The sequence below is a fragment of the Notechis scutatus genome, chromosome 1 (assembly GCF_049901735.1).
Source record: "Notechis scutatus isolate UNSWTSFEM ecotype Mainland chromosome 1, rNotScu1.2, whole genome shotgun sequence".
In the NCBI taxonomy this organism is placed as follows: Eukaryota; Metazoa; Chordata; class Lepidosauria; order Squamata; family Elapidae; genus Notechis; species Notechis scutatus.
The window spans coordinates 166,653,926-166,668,104 of NC_142009.1; the positions used below are offsets into that span (position 1 = coordinate 166,653,926).

A 14,179-nucleotide genomic window follows, 5' to 3' on the forward strand; every position below is an offset into this window, starting at 1 on the left:
AGCTTGCCATATTCAAGCAAGAACATGTGTTTGTAAAAGCAGCTCTTTATATATGATGAAGGTATTGTACAGGCTTACCAATAATACATGCAGTAGCATAAATTTGTTTTTCTTTTCTTTTTCCAACTGATGCCATAGATTTCTTGTAGGGGGGCTGTGAAATGGAACTATTTACTGAAGCAGGCCTTCAGCATATCCATAGTGAGAGAGGGTGTGATAGTGCCTAAATTGCTTTCCTGGATTTTAGTGGAAGATATTATAGCTGAGGGTAGTGGAACAAACCCAATGCAATTTTAACAACTGACTTCAACCAACAACCATATTTTTTTTTAAAAAAATACACACATTAGCTGTAGGTTGGAGAAAAGCTAAGAAGTGTTATAGTCAGGAACAGACAGCTTTAATACTTCTCTACTGTTATCTATGATAACCTGAACAAGTGTAGTTTTCATGAAAATCACGGAGAAACAGAAGAACTAAATTCCCCCTCTCCAGCTCTTTGCAGTCCTGATATTCTTCCCTCTCCCATTTCTACAGTTAATATTGTATCTAACAGAGTAGTAGGTGAACCATCCCGTAAGCAAGAATACCTGGAAGACAAATGTCCTCTTTGCATTTTCTTCTGTCCTATTTATTTTTGAGCAATCCATAATAACCCAAGATAGCAAAATAGCAAGCTCTGTATATTGCAGAGTCCAACTTCTGCCATGCCAATAAGATGAGTCGCTTATAATATTCTTACAAATCTTGTTTAGTACTGATCTGATTTAAAGCAAGTGCTGAGCTAACATGCTTTCTGACAGACGGCAATTCCACAGAGCTTGCTTTCTCCTAAAATTACTGTATTATCTGGACAAACAGAGCCGTTCTTTCAAACTTGTACCACAAAATGTCTTATATAGCAATGAATGACAGAATATAAATGGCACATACTGTACACCCATGAGGCATCAAACAAAGCAGGTATTACACAACTTCCTCTAGTCTGTGCTGTGCAGAAAACAGCAACAACAGCCTTGACCGATTTTTGTCACATGTGCATGAAGAAACAGAGGGCTTCTTAGAAAATGTGATATTTATTATTGTGATCTACTATTTTCTACATTCAAAAAGGCCTCACCAACACATCATTTCCCCTGATGAGAAACTGGATATTGAATGGTCCAGAGATAGCAAAGGCATCAGCAATCTTTCTGGTTGCAATTTTCACCTATAAGGCACATAAAAACACCTGATTACTAATTCAGTCAAATAATAAAAACCCATTAAAGGTAAAATAAATAGAAACAAAAGAAAAAAAAACTGTTTAATTTTACCCAAGTAACCTGAGAAATGTGAGTATAAATCCAATGAAAGCTCTTATTACACTTACCCTGATTACAAGCCTTTAATATTGATTTAATTTTATTTCATATTTAGCTACATCATACCATACTTCATAATATTTGATTTCTTGGTAATGGCAAACATAAAACAAAATTTGTATCAACAAAAAGAAAACAGAAATAATTTAAAAACTTAGCATCTGTTCAGTATATATTAATTTATTCTGCTATGTTTGTCTAAGGCAGGGGTGTCCAACCTTGGCAACTTTAAAGTTGGCTGAGGAATTCTGGGAGTTGAAGTCCACAAGTCTTAAAGTTGCCAAGGTTGGACACCCCTGGTCTAAGGCCTAAATGATGAGCAAGCAAAACAAGGAGTACTAACAGGAGGATGCAGGGGGAGGGGCAAGGGTGGTAGACAACTCCTTAGCAGAATTTCATTCTAAGTCAAGAAGTTGTATTCATACTTGCCAAAGACGAATTAAAAGTTGCACTGTATTCCAAGAACTAAAGATGAACTGTCAGAAGACTACAATTATGATGTGCAGTGCTTATGCCATGTTCATCCTCCTGCCTGGCAACCATCAGGCATATTTTTGCAGCAAGTGAAAGCTTGTAGCAACCTTTGATGAAAATTAAATGAGTGTAGTAGCAAAGGACAAGGATTTATCAGTTTTTTTAAAAAAAGAGGCCTAAAAGCAAATGTAGGCAAGGGCAGTAACTCTTGATAAGGAGGACACTCAAACAGAGGAACAAGCCCCTCTTGAATGAGAATGAAAATGAAAAGCAACAGAACACTATATTCTTGCACTGCTAAAACTCAGAAAGAGTTTTAAGCCACTGCAAATGAGGCAGACTCTGAGAGGGAAAGGGAAAAAAAAGCACTGCCAGGCTTTCAAGATTAATGTCAGCCCTTCAGTGTAAGCCAGGTCAAGAAATGGACTTCACAAGAAATACTGGAACTCTACTGAGAGAGGCTACAGAAGAGAATCTTGAAAACCTGACAGTGTTTTCCTTTTCCTCCCTCTTATACCAAGGAAAATGAAGGCACGATCACTTTAAGTTTCTTTCCAATGCCATTTGCCTTCTCTGCCTTCCTTCATGGCCTCACAAGGTCATCTCTGCAGTTTTCTCTCAACACAGAAGAGAGTTATAGGACCAAGGAATGAAAGCTCTTAAAGTTCACTTGCTATAACACTGTTCTATAGCTATGCTAGATATTTGCCTGTATGCTTCGTTGCTACAACTTTAGATAAAATCAGACAGCTAAGATGATACGCAAGACTACTAAGTCTATGAATTGATGTGTATTATGGAGTGATAAAATACAAATAATGTCGCTTTATCCAATCTAGTGCCCAGATATATTGGACTTCAGCTTCCATCATTTCTCAACTTTTACCACACTGAGCTGTGGCTATAGAAATTAAAATCTGGTATTCTTGGAGGATATCAGACTGATGAAGGAGGTTCTGAGATAATATGCTTGCTCTAAATTAGAATATATTCTAGCAATTTCCTTTAAAAAAGGCTGAGAGAAATACTGGATGCTACTCTGTAGCCATAAATAATCTTACAGTATCAGCTATACTATCAGAAAAGTGTGCAACTACTTTATTCAACTTTCAGCTGGCTTAATGTTCTGATAAATACTGTAGTTGAATAGTTCATGCATTTTAGCCCCATGATACCCCTCTATCTTGTATAGTTAACCAAACATTAACCTTCTCTATGGCTCCTTGGCTAATTGTTTGTGCAGGAAACATCAAAGTAGCATCTCCAGAATGAACTCCTGCATCTTCCACATGCTCAGAGATAGCATGGCAGATAACCTGTTCCAAAGAGCCAAGAAAAGACAGTCATTTTACATGGGTTTAGTCAGATCTAAATGTGCAACTTACAATAGATGAAGTTACTATGAAGCCAAAATATGCATGCATTATATGAATACATCTGGTTAATTGGATTATTTTTCTAAATGTCTCCTTAGCTTCAGAAAAGTAATTTAGCACAAGGGTTAAGGCACTGAGCAATTGATGAAGGAATTTGTATCTCACATATCTCTTGAGCTTAGAAGAGTCATTCTGACTCCCTCCCTCTTCTTATGATGATACTGACATTTTTACAGGCATCGTAAGACAGAGAATGTATGCAGACCATTTCAAAAACCAATAATGATTTATTATCATTAATAAAATTTATTATTATTACTACCAAATATATCTACTAAGTCTCTTGTATATGGATAATGTCAGAGCAACATAAGAGGACTTTGACTATTTTAACATAATCAATCTACACTTATAAAATCCTGCTAAAAATACCTCTCCAGAAGCATAAATTTTGCACTATTGAGCAGTAAGGATTAATGGGAGACCTAGTGGGTTATTTCAGCCTCTTTCATTTGTCTCTGTTCATTTCTCCTGACTGGAAAAAGAATTTCCTCCTTTCTTCTATTTTGATTCACCATCAGACAAAAAGCTCAGAGATACATTTTTTGTCATAGTGTGTTACTGCCTTAATAGACCTGAAATGATGTTCAATGGGCTTGGTTCTATGTACTTCATGTGTATAGTCTGCTAAATATGATTCAGTGACTTAAGCTAGAGCATTTCAAGCAGGGCTCTTCTTTACGCAGAAGAGAGTTATGGGACCAAGCAATGAGAGAACTGCCAAATTAACTGTGAGAAAAAGAATAGTATTCAACATGATCTAAAATGGTTAGGTTGTGAATTCAAGGTGCAATTTTTCTGGCAAATGAAGTCTGCAATGTTTTGTAAAGTCTGTGATCAGCAGAAGCAGGAAAAATGCTGAATGTCAGTGCTGGAGGGTTAAACCAGGATTGTGTGGGGTTTTTTTTTTTCTGTACACACAATTCAGGGAATTCTATCAAATTGCTATGGTCAGTGGCAATGATAAATATCTTGGACTGTGTGAGTTATCAGACTAATCTGTATAGCACTACTATACATTATGACAGGGAAAGATGCCCAGTTATCTAATGGCCCTTGTGAGGCTTTAAGGGAAACACTATTGTCACTGAACACTACACCCAGCAGTTTACTGTGGGAAGATGAAAGGCAAATAAGCAAAGGTGACAGCTTTTCGATGCATTACAAACAATGTTAAGTAAATGCAATGTTCCCTGCTGAAGCTGAAAACAATAAAAGTAATTCCAACAAGCAAGAGCAAGCAATATGATCTTTAAAGTAGCTCATAAAGAAGCTCATACTCAAAACCAGATTACTGACAAAACATTTCTCAAGGCTAGGTGGTTGTATAAAATCTTTGTTCAATCTACCTTTGTTTAGCTTAGCCGTAAAGAACTTCTATCTAGAGTTGAAAATGGAACATTTGTCAAGTGTCTCTATGATCATTTTATAAATCCTGGGAAGAAAAAGCAAAGCAGAAAAGTGTCTACCTTTCCATCCTTTGCAACTGCATCCATTTCCACTTCTCTAGCTCCTTCAATGAATTTTGTTAGGACAACAGGGTGTTCCTGTTATAAAGAGAGAATAAATTCAGTATTCAAGTTAGTAACTACTTTTAGAAATATTTAATTGAACTGGAGAAGTAAAGTGAAAAGAAAAAAGAGTAAGAAAATTGGTCTCACAAAGCTTTCACGGCTCTAGAGAGTTTAAAATGGAAATAAAAATACTGTAACAAAACTGAAATCAATTACACACATCTCACTAATTTTAAAGGAATGCAGACCTTAGTGTACACTTGGCTGTCAAAGTCTGCATTAAATTTCTTCCTGTGTGGAAAGTCAATCACTCCCTATCCTCACCCTGACACCATGAGTGCAATTGGCAATTGTAGCCTTCAATTTTATATTCCTACAGAGATTTCTTTTCCCACCATCATGCTGTTCTTGATCCATGACACATTGGAAAGAAGGAAGAAAAGCATAGATAAATTCAAGCCTGCCTCCCATAATTCCTGTATACAATCTACTGTAGAGTTAGTAAGAAATGATATAGTCATTTTTACTGTATCTCCCAGGTGCCCCAGAAAATTTAAATTTTTAAATAAGAATGTAAGTAAGCAGTCCTTTCTGCAGAATATAGTTTGCAGACAAAAATAATATTTCAGCAGTTGGTGTTCCACAAATACACAGCCTTTCTTCAAATGGAACTCCATGAAACCTCTCCTATCTTACCATGGAGTCTAGTTGTTGGAAACAAGCTCTAGAAAAAGCTCTTGTAAGAAGTTGAGGCATATTGGTTGTTAAATACTTCTTTAACCGGGAGGCTGATTTGTGTTGAGCCAGAAATTCAAGGACTTAACATATTTAAGCAGTGAAAAATCATCTTGGGCAGCCACATCAATGACACTTTGTTTAAAAGTTTTCCTGGCTTTCAGATCTGATTGGGCTGGGAATTGGATCAAGATTCTGCACTGTGAGGTGGCATTTGAAAGTAGATTGGCCCAAGCAGCAGATTGGTCTCTGAAGCAGAGCTTGGGTGTCTATCTGAGTCAATAGATAAGATCTTCAGCTATTATTTGAATGTTTTAATTATTAAATGGCTTTGTATAGGAGGTGTACCCAGCTATACTCTTACTGCTGGAGTTGGGAGGCAAAAATCTGTTTCTACAAAACTAGTCCTAAGTATTGATAGGATGTAACCTGAACTATGTGTTCCCTATGCAGGTTCTACTTATACCTAGTCCATCTCTTTAAGGGGAAAAAAACTATCTTGGTCCTAGATGTATTGATATTCAAGTAATTGAATGCACATTGTGAACTAAACTTGTGCAGCAGTCTTCTTATCCCTATCAGGCAGGGGTGGTATTCAGCGGGTTCACACAGGTTCTTGTGTCCATCTACTTCTGCTTCATTGACTATGCTAAAGCCTTTGATTGTATGGATCACAACAAATTGTTGCAAGTTCTTAAAGAGATGGCGGTACCAGACCATCTTATTTGTCTCTTGCAAAACCTATATGCAGGTCAAGAAACAACAGTGAGAATTGGACACGGAACCACTGATTGGTTCAAAATTGGGAAAGAAATCCGGCAAGGCTGTATACTGTCGCCCTGCCTATTTAACTTATATGCAGAGCACATCATGAGAAAGCCAGGGCTAGATGAATCAAAAGTTGGAATTAAGATTGCCAGGAGAAATATCAACAGATGATACCACTCTAATGGCAGAAAGTGAAGAGCCTCTTGATGGGGGTGAAGAAGGAGAGTGCAAAAGTTGACTTGAAACTCAACGTTAACGAAGATCATGGCATCCAGCCCTCTCAATTCCTGGCAAATAGATGGGGAAGAAATGGAGGTAGTGACCAATTTTATTTTCCTGGGCTCCAAGATCACTGCAGATGGGGACTGCAGCCAAGAAATTAAAAGACTGGGGAGGAAAGCTATGGCAAATCTAGACAGCATATTAAAGACATCACCCTGCCAACAAAAGTATGTATAATCAAGGCTATAGTTTTCCCAGTTACAATGTATGGCTGTGAAAGTTGGACCATAAGAAAGGCTGAGCACCAAAGAATTGAGGCCTTTGAACTATGATGCTGGAGAAGACCTTCCTGCAAGTCCCTTGGACTGAAAGACAATCAAACTGGTCAGTCCTAGAGAAGATCAACCCTGACTGCTCTTTAGAAGGCCAGATCCTGAAGATAAAACTTAAATATTTTGGCCACCTAATGAGAAGGAAGAACTCACTGGAGAAGAGCCTAACGCTGGGAATGATTGAGGGCAAAAGAAGAAGGGGACGACAGAGAATGAAATGAGGTGGCTGGATGGAGTCACTGAAGCAGTAGGTGTGAGCTTAAATGGACTCCAGAATATGGTATAGGACAGGAAGGCTTGGAGGAACATTGTCCATGGGGTCACGATGGGCCAGACATGACTTTGTAACTAACAATAACAAAGGGAAAATTTTGACTGGCTCAGAGAATAATTCAGGGTGTAGATCTTCCCCTGGAGCCTGAATCTGAATGAGTCTCTAGTCTCCTGTTCAATCACCAGAGACCAGAGTGAGGTGGAACTACGGGCCTCTTATACATCATTTTGTGCCTCCTCTAATCCATTACAATTTGGGGCAGTGAATAATTGGCTATAATATTCCATCCCACATTGGGATGTCCAAGAAAAACCTTGCTTGCAAGATTCTTTCCATTTGTTGGACTGACGGTTGACACATCTTGTTTAAATAATGTAAACTGATGTGTTAACAATTTGCATCTTTCTAGACTTCCTATTGCCCACTATAAAAGCAACACCACTACAAAATCTACTGAATTCTGGAATTTATTTTGGGAAACTGTCCATCTGAAATCAAAAAGAATATACCGAAGAACATGAGGTAGAACACAAATAAAAGAGTGGATAGGGCAGTATATTCTTGAAGAACTAAGAAAGACAAATCATATTTCTCTTGATATGAAAAATGTTTAGTATGGAAAGAGGTTGTAACAGACCACAATAAATGTTGATGTGTTTGTAAATTGTATGTTTTAATAAAGTTCAGCCCTCTTCATAAGTATTGTAGACCATTCCAGTTTTAATTGCTCCTTCTTCTTGTGCATGTTGTCTCTTCTCTTCTCTCCTCTCTCTCCCTCTCCCCTCTCTTTCTCCTCTCCCCTCTTCTCTCCTCTCTCCCTCTCCCTCCCTCCCTCAACTCCCCCCCCCCTCTCTCTTACACTTCAAGACTAGTGCAAAAATAAGTTACAACAATCTTATATTTATGTTAGCATCGAGTAGGAGAATATCTTCTGACAATGCTTTGGTCATGTCTTGCCTGAGTTTCTGCATTTTCCCCCCTTCCTGTCTTGTCACATCTCTATCATCATTTGATAATCTTCCTTAAACTTTTATATCCCCTTTTTTATTTGCCAATGTCATGATAGTCTTGTCTTTTTTTAATTGTATATCCTTATCCATTCTCCTTGTTCAAGTTTCATCACTTTCTCACTTCTAAAGGAGTCTGAATGTTTCCCGCCGTTCACTGACATGATTAGAACTTATTAAGAGTGCAACATTCTTCTTTAGAATCCACAGTTCCTGAACAGACCTTGGCACCATTTTTCAGCTTTTCTAGCTTTTCAATAGCTTGGCCTCCTAATAAATGCATTACAAACACTCACAATTGATATCATGGCCAACATTAGACAAAGGTTGCAAGAAGTAAGATTCATTACAGTCTCTCCTCCCTTCTGGTTCTTTCCTCTTTGTAAAACATTAAAATCACAAGCAACCTTAGGAAATGAATTTATTATTGTTTTGGTACATGGTGTTGGTGTACTATAGGAATTATAATGCACAATGAACTTGTCTTCAACAAGCAGGTTAAGAAATCAGAGCAATAGGAAAATTAGCTCTCTGAACTAGCTGGAAAGTAATCTGGGTGGAAAAGCTAAAGAAATAAAAGATATGCCATGCCAAGCTACCAGGTACCAGGTTTCCCCACCTCTGTTTGGCAGGATTGAGAATAAGTAAGATGCTGATGAGATGTGACAAGGCAAGGACAAAGGAGAGATGAGAGAAGAAATGAGGAGTGGATGAGAAAAACAACATAGGAAATAACGAGGGAAATACAGGAAAAAGGTGTTTTAAATCTCTTTTCCCAGTGGCACAGTGGTAGGGAGATTCTGGACTTCAGTAGTAAACTTTTCCTAAAGTCTTTTTTTAGTTCCTGGTGAATGTATGGACATATCCACAGCAGTACAATACAGTATTTACCACTGGTTTGCCATTGCCTTTATCATTTTTTTATTTCTTAGGCTAGTCTACATCCCTGGGATTTCCTGGTAGTCTCCTGTTCAAGTGATAACCCTACTTAGCCTTTTGAAAACAGTTGAAATTGGCTAGGTGCCGCCACCTGCTTTGACTCAATTGAGTTGGAGATGAGAAATTTAGATTTAAATTCAAACCATAGTAAGCTGGGTCTTCAGTATCTGGCATTTTCCCTACTCATTCTGCTGTATAAGAGCCTGATGGTCTTATCTGGTCCCAACATCCATTACGGATGCCCTGCCATGGCTGTACATTTTCATGGCCTATCATTCAGAATTGTATAATGTCTACCAGTAGTCAAATCATTTTTCAGAAATATCTGCTAACAGCTTTTACTTGGAATAATGCCAGAATTTTCTTGTTTGCCACTTTTCTCTGTAGCTGAAATCTTGGCAGCATCAGTCAAGAGACTGTGATGGTGAGAAAGCACTGATGGCAATCTCATGGTCCAGGAAGCCAGGCAGGCACAGAAGGAGCCCTCAATAAATCTTAACTGTATTTCTGATTCTCAACACACATTCAGTGTGTGACACTAAGCCAATCACACAGAGCACCACATTTTCTAAAAAGGAGAGTGCTCCCAGCTGGAACCAGATGTCCAAAAGTGATTGGTATGTTGGATGTTAAGCTCTTGGAAATCCAGTCTAAGTGGCTTGATAGAAGCTTCTGGGTAGCTCATTTTTGAAAGCTGAAGTCCTGACAAAAGGTCAGTCTTGGAAAGAATGGGCTGCCTATTTTTTAATCTGATCTTTACCTTCTGTACTGTCAAGAGAAAATAAAATCCAAATATTTCCATGATGAGGGGAATGTTTTTATTTTCTGCCCAGTAATGGCCTTAAGGACACATCCTTATCATCTGCCTTACTATGTATGCATGTATATATATGTATGTGTATAAACAATTTCTTTGGTCAGATATCCCATTAAGATGATTCTGGACAATGTACAAATTAAAAACCAAAAAATTCAATAACATAGTTCATAAAATCTGTATTCCAAAACCACGGTCTAAAGTACTGTTTATTAAACATTTACTCTCAAGACAGCTTTCCATTTTTAAACATTTTTGGAGGACCTCAAAAGCTTTTGTTTGTTTGGGTTGTATTTATCAATATTTACCACATAAAAATCAAATTGATGTATTTGCTTCTCATGACTATTAGATTGTATTTAAATATTGTATTATTTTTCAGCATAGGCTGGGAAATAATTTTGGTTTTTGATGAAAGAATCTCTGGGGATCCCCAGTGTGATCCCTAAGACCACTCTTTAGGAAACAGGATCCCTCTAAAAGATCCCAGGGGTAAAAATGCCATTCATCTTCCACTTACTGAGACAATGCAATCAGATAAGGAGGGGTGCTTAACCTCTCCAACCAAATGCTTGTGGGAACATCTGGATCTTTAACACCATGCAAAAGGCCCATAGGAGCTGGTCCATGCAAAAGTGCTCCACAAGATAGGTGCAGTGACAGAGAGGTGGTTTATTTTAAAACCTGTCATCTGCTTAAAATTTAAAATAGGGCAAATCTTTCCGCTGTGTCAGAGTTGAAAGACAGATTTTGTTTATTTGCTTGTTTACTACCCCTGAAGTGAATGTTTCCAACTCTATGGGGCCTCTGCTTCTGATGTCCACTGATGTCCACTTTGCTAAATTTGGTAGGAAAGGGCTCCTTTCTTCCCTGGTGCCTGCTGACAAGAAGCATCAAGTCATCTAATCATGTCTAGTCTTCAGCAAGCCTCTCCCCAGTTCTTTCTCTAAAGAGATTTAAAACAGCCATAACTTTCCAAACTAGCACCAACCTATAAAATCGATTGCCTGAAAGAATGTAGGTTGGTTTTGTCAGTTGAATTAGAACTTTCTGCCAACCCTGAAGCAAAATACCTTTGTACTGCAATTCTCTTCTGTTTCTAAATGAAAACATTGCCTCCCTGTCCTAAAGCTGGGTCCCATTTGTTCCACTGCGTAAAGGATTAGCTGTAGATTCTAAACAGGATGGAGGGGAGTAGGAGATGATGTTTACATTTTCCAATTCTTTCCAGTTATTACCCACAACAGAATTTCCCAAAGGGTGTAGTATACACTATTATATAATCCAGCCTGATTTGGCTTTCTCTGTTCAGATCAAAAGCAGTATGTCCAGGTAATTAGAGATTGGTTACGCTGGTAAGCATCCTTAGACATCTTAATCATGTTAAGGGATTACCTACCAATTCTACAGCTTTATCATACATAAAACATCAATGTCAGTGACAATTACAGAAGCAACTCAGCAGGAACACAGCATTGTTGAATGTTGCATACAAGAAATAGAAGCTAAGTTATTCCTGAATTTCTAAAGTCTTCTCTGAGGCACAGATATGGAACAGAAATATGACTCTGGACTGAGATATGATGATCCCTCCAGAATTTACCACCAACATGCTAGTAAGTATATAAACAAAACTTTAGAAATCAGGTCTGTTTCCTGTGAGTTATCTAGATATAAAGGCAGTGCAATACTCATTGTAAATATAGATAAGAGAGAACAATACTTATCAATTAGAAATGGATAATTACATTGTGTTCATTCAAATTACCTCACATCCTGAAACAATCAGTATTCAAATGTACAAAAAATGAGGATAGTTTAATTGAAAATGTAACAGTTTACTTGTAGCAGTGGGAAGGGAAGAAAAACTTGGTGTAATACCTGTGAAACTCTAGTTGCCTCTGCCAAGAACTTCTTCATTTCTTTCTCTGTATGTACTACATTCATTGCTGAACCACTAATAAGAAAGATAAAAGAAAACAGCTTTAGATTCAAAAACCTTTTGTATCTAATGATCTGAAAAGCCGAAAGAACTGTTCTCCAAAAGAAAGCAGTACTATTGCTGATTTACCACTAAGATGAGAATGAGAATAAAATACTCCAAAGGAATAATAAAATGTGTGTGTGTGGATTAATAACCAGGAGCTGGGAATCATTCTACTGTATAGGAGATATTCTAGAACAGGGTTTCTCAGCCTTGCTGGGAAATTCGGGGAATTGAAATCCACACATCCTAAAGTTGCCAAATTTGAGGAACACTTTCCTAGCAAAACTTCTTTATTCAGTCTTTTCAAACACAACTTGATATTTGCCAGAAATGCTTCTTTGTAAAATGTGGTCTAACTTAAAGGCACTGAGTCTTTGTGATTGGTTTACATAAGATCTGGTCAATGCAATTTTAAAATAATTGTGCTATTAAAATTTAATGCCAAAATAAATTATCATAGTTTTGCCAACATATTTTTGTATTCAACATGTTGTCAGCTGGAACACATGGTGTGATGGTTCTGAAAAACTATGGAAAATAGATAGACAGATAAGTCACAAACCAAATATGCAATTTGCATAGTTGTTTTGCCATTTTAAAAAAGAAGGTAAAAAAGGTGAAAGATTTATATGATCTGAAGAGAAACCAGAATATTAAAAATTACGCAGAAAGAACACACAGAATACTATCAAACATGGAATCTATTTTACCAGTGGTTGGAAAAAAAGGGTGGAAATTAAGAATATAATCAGAATTTTTAAGCAAATTAAATACCCAGACAACACTAGGCACTAAGAAATGTAATCAATTAAAAAATCAATAAAATTTGAAGAAAAAAATGGTAGATGCTGAAAATGTGCAGACATCAGAAAAAAAAATATATCCCTCAAAAAGTAAGAAAAATGTTGCCCTGGGTTCAGATGAATTTTTAAAACTGTAAAAAGGACAAATTTGAAACTTCATGAACTTCATAAAGCACTGTTTCAGAATCATGTTCTATCTGTCATTCTCTAGATAAAGCACATTTCCTATATCAATTGTCTTAAAACGCCTTTGAATTAACCAAACCAATAAATCAGGTTTGGTATCCTGGAAGGAAAATATCTAGCATAAAAACTAAACCATGTAAGATTTTAGGAAGAAAATTATTCATTCTAAATGTTAAATATAGATGGATATTTCCTCCAAAATTATTATTAGTGATGTTTAGGACTTATGTTTAGATTTTGGGAATTTGAAATACTTAGCAGATAGTATTTCAGCAATGTTCAATCTTATTAAGTAAGGCAGAATTAGTTACTTGTCATATGTTCTTAATATATTTACAGCTAGTCTGGGAGGCAGCAAGTCCTGGATATATTAGGAGAATACAATAATTGTGAGATTTGTAGGAAAAGAGCTGTATTAGTGTTTGGTGACAAAAAAAAGTCAGAAGGAATCTGATAGTATCTTTTCTAACAAACTGTATTAAAAGGACATAACCGTTCGTGCATCTGAGGCAAGTCATGAAGTCAGCTGCAGCTTGCAAATAATTATGGTATGTCTTTTAATAAAATTTGTTAGTGGGAAAATGTACTTCCAGTTTCCTTCTAAATCATTGGGGAAAAAGTACAAGGAAAAATCTCACTAGAATCAACTGTGCAAACAAAAAGCACATTTAATTATCGTTATGGATCACTGACTTCAAGACAACACATTCAACTGTCTGATTGATTCATGGAATATTCTGCTAAGAAAGACTGGCATTCAAAACAGATTTGGCATTGCAGATTGGTTTTGTTTACCCAGCTATTACTTTGCAGCATGTGCATAAAAAGTAATATTTTATACAATGCTTATAAGAATACAAAAAAATTGTTATTTAAGTCCAGGTGGAGTACAGCGGGAAATAATAGTTTCAATTCTAGTTAAAATTTAGTTTAAAGGTACATGTCAAATGAGAGTCATTTATAGTGGTGTTATAGTGGTTAAGGCATCGAACTAGAAACCAGGAGACAGCTTATTCTAGTTGAGCCCTAGGCACAAAGCAACCTTGAGCCAATCAACCTTGAGCCAATCAATTTCTTTCAGCTTTAGGAAGTAGACAAAGGTAAGCCACTTTTGAGAAACCTTGCTAAGAAAACTTGTCCAGGCAGTTTTTGTGAATTGAACACAATTAGTGGGGGTGTGTGTGTGTGTGTGTTAAATATCTTTGTGAAATAAGAATTTCTTTTCAAAACAACTTTAAATAATCTATAGATTAATCTTTTCCATTTTAGGAATATTTGGACTACTTTAAAATCCAGGGGTTTGATTGAATTATTTAAAGTT

General features: G+C 36.8%; 1 protein-coding gene across 1 annotated transcript in view; it reads right to left on the reverse strand.

Moving 5' to 3' along the window:
* Positions 1 to 14,179, reverse strand: part of CPS1 (carbamoyl-phosphate synthase 1) — a 177,406-nt gene that overhangs the window by 25,627 nt on the left and 137,600 nt on the right. Inside the window, exons 28-31 of the mRNA XM_087953795.1 lie at positions 11,764 to 11,839; positions 4,744 to 4,821; positions 3,047 to 3,154; positions 1,121 to 1,210 (exon numbers count right to left, since the gene is read on the reverse strand). Coding sequence (XP_087809921.1) covers positions 1,121 to 1,210; positions 3,047 to 3,154; positions 4,744 to 4,821; positions 11,764 to 11,839 — 352 coding nt within the window. The remainder of the gene's footprint in view (positions 1 to 1,120; positions 1,211 to 3,046; positions 3,155 to 4,743; positions 4,822 to 11,763; positions 11,840 to 14,179) is intronic.